Here is a 2,063-nt window from a genome sequence, read left to right as displayed (position 1 = left end):
GTATATATAGAGACCAGTCTCTGCTCTACGAAACTTGCAATCCAACTAGAAAAGACAGAACAAGTATTATTAGCCACCTCCTTTATATAGATGGGGAACTGACACCCAGCGAGATTAGGGTTGGATTTTTTTCAAAGGTGCCTATGGGTGCTAAGCACCTAACACCTATAAAATGCTCTGACAACCTTGCCTCTGGCCTCCTAAGTGACCTTGCATGAGTCTCTTCTTTGTACAGCACCTAGCACCATTAGACCCAATTTAGCAATAATAAGAAGGTTTCAGCAGGGACTGGGCAGCTTTAAAGGCTGGCCAGCCCTTTGCAGCAAGCTAGCTTCGGCTACCAGCTCACTTATGAGCAAGCGTTAGTGATTCCTGCTGGGTGTTAGTTAGAAAGGCTGCCCCCAACCCCCAATTGTGGTGGTGAAGCAGGCAGAGCACTATTTAAATAGGGCAGGGCGCTCGTTAAAGGAGAGATTGTCCTAGAGAGAGGTGTGAGGGGAGGCCCTCTGTGGGAAGAGTATGTGGTTGTCACCCATAGACGGTAGGTTGCTCTGAGGACGGAAAGGATCCCTGAGATAGGGCCTGAAAGAAGCGAGGAGTTCCTCGGAGCTTAACTGCTGGAGTCCCTGGCGAAGGGAAGCAGCTGGACATTATGCTGGGCAAGAAGAGAGAGGAGGAAGCAGGGGCCAAGAAGCAGAGGGTTTCAGTGGATCCAGGCAGGGGCAGAAAAGCTGTTTGGATACTTGCTTTGGGCTTTACGTTGCCCCGTTTGTGAGCTCAGAAAGGGGAGTGAGCTGTTGAATAGCTTGATTGGCGCCTGGAGGCCATAGAACACCCAGTTGGGAGTGGACACGGCAGCCAAGAGAAGTCCCCTGCCACGCCAGACCCCGGACACGAGCGGGGAGGACTCGGGCATCTACCGCTCCCTGGGGCAATGCTGCCTTCATGGCCCAGGTCAAACCGCCTCTGGCAGAGCTGGGAACCGAAACCACGTTACCTCGGTCCCCTCCCATTGCCCTAACCAGGGAGCCAGCGCTACCCCCTCAGCAGGGCTATAAATGCCTGTTCCCGTCTCGCCATGGGGCTCTGTCCCACCTCTCCCTGCGCACCTAGCGCCCCGCAGCCCCTCCCGGGTAACACCCAGAGTTATTGGACAGGTTGCGCTGCGCCCTGTGTCACTGTGTCTCCACGGCGCAGAGGTAGCGGGCGGTGTCCCCCAGCTGGCAGCCGCGGATGTGCAGGGAGCTCCGCTTCTGCCCCGGATCGTGATCTGCAGTGAAATTCGGTTCTTGTGTCTCGCTCCCCTTGCCGTGCAGGATCAGCAGGAAAAGGGGCTGCTCCCCAGGAGCCTGCCGGTACCAGTGTAAACTGTTGATGGCGCTGGAGTAAGTGCAGGTCACGGTGCCATTCTGCCCCTCGAAGACACCCCGCCATTCCGGGCTCTGCTCCACAGAGAGCTGCCCGCTGGCCACTGGGAATGACAGAGACAAGGGGGAACCGAGTCAGATACTGCCCCAAGTCACCTGCCCCCGGGAACATCGGAGTAGGCTGGGAAGAAAGTAGAGCAGAGAGAGCGTATCAAATCCATCGGATTCCCTTCTTCCCCACTACACACAGGGGCCAGTCCAGCCCCAGCTCCCTGCTAGAAACAGCGGTTCTGTCTCCCCAGCCCTTACCCCACACGTGCATTAGCTGGATCACCCAGGACAGCCCTGGCGGCCTCCCCATTCCTGCGCTCCCTGACAGCCCAGGGCGCGGGACGCTGCTGGGTTCTTCTCTGGGTCTGGCCGTGTGTTGGGGTCTCCTGTGCTGGAGGGATCGGACACGTTCTTCTCGCCCGTCGTGTGCCCAGCCAATCAGCGGCCAGCTCCTTCTCCGCTCTCAGCCGTGTGTCACTGTGCACAAGCTTGGTGAGTTCGTTCCACTGCTACACGCTGACCCCTAGTGGCCAAATCCGTACCTCAACTCGCAGTAACGCATCCTCTTGGACTCTCCTCCAGCGTGACAGAAAATGCTTCCAGCTGGGTGATTTCCCCTCACAATGGAATTTAGTGGAAATCCCA

The 2,063-nt window shown here is 57.1% G+C and overlaps 1 gene segment (V, D, J or C); it reads right to left on the bottom strand.

Moving 5' to 3' along the window:
- Positions 1 to 935: 935 nt before the first annotated feature.
- Positions 936 to 1,762, bottom strand: LOC127031423 (T cell receptor alpha variable 27-like). The segment is given in 2 exon segments: positions 936 to 1,471; positions 1,677 to 1,762. Coding segments are annotated over 2 exon segments (348 nt in total).
- Positions 1,763 to 2,063: the final 301 nt, after the last annotated feature.

The sequence above is a fragment of the Gopherus flavomarginatus genome, chromosome 11 (assembly GCF_025201925.1).
Source record: "Gopherus flavomarginatus isolate rGopFla2 chromosome 11, rGopFla2.mat.asm, whole genome shotgun sequence".
NCBI classification, from domain to species: Eukaryota; Metazoa; Chordata; order Testudines; family Testudinidae; genus Gopherus; species Gopherus flavomarginatus.
Note: the sequence above shows the minus strand (reverse complement) of the source record. Positions and strands in the feature narration are given on the sequence as shown.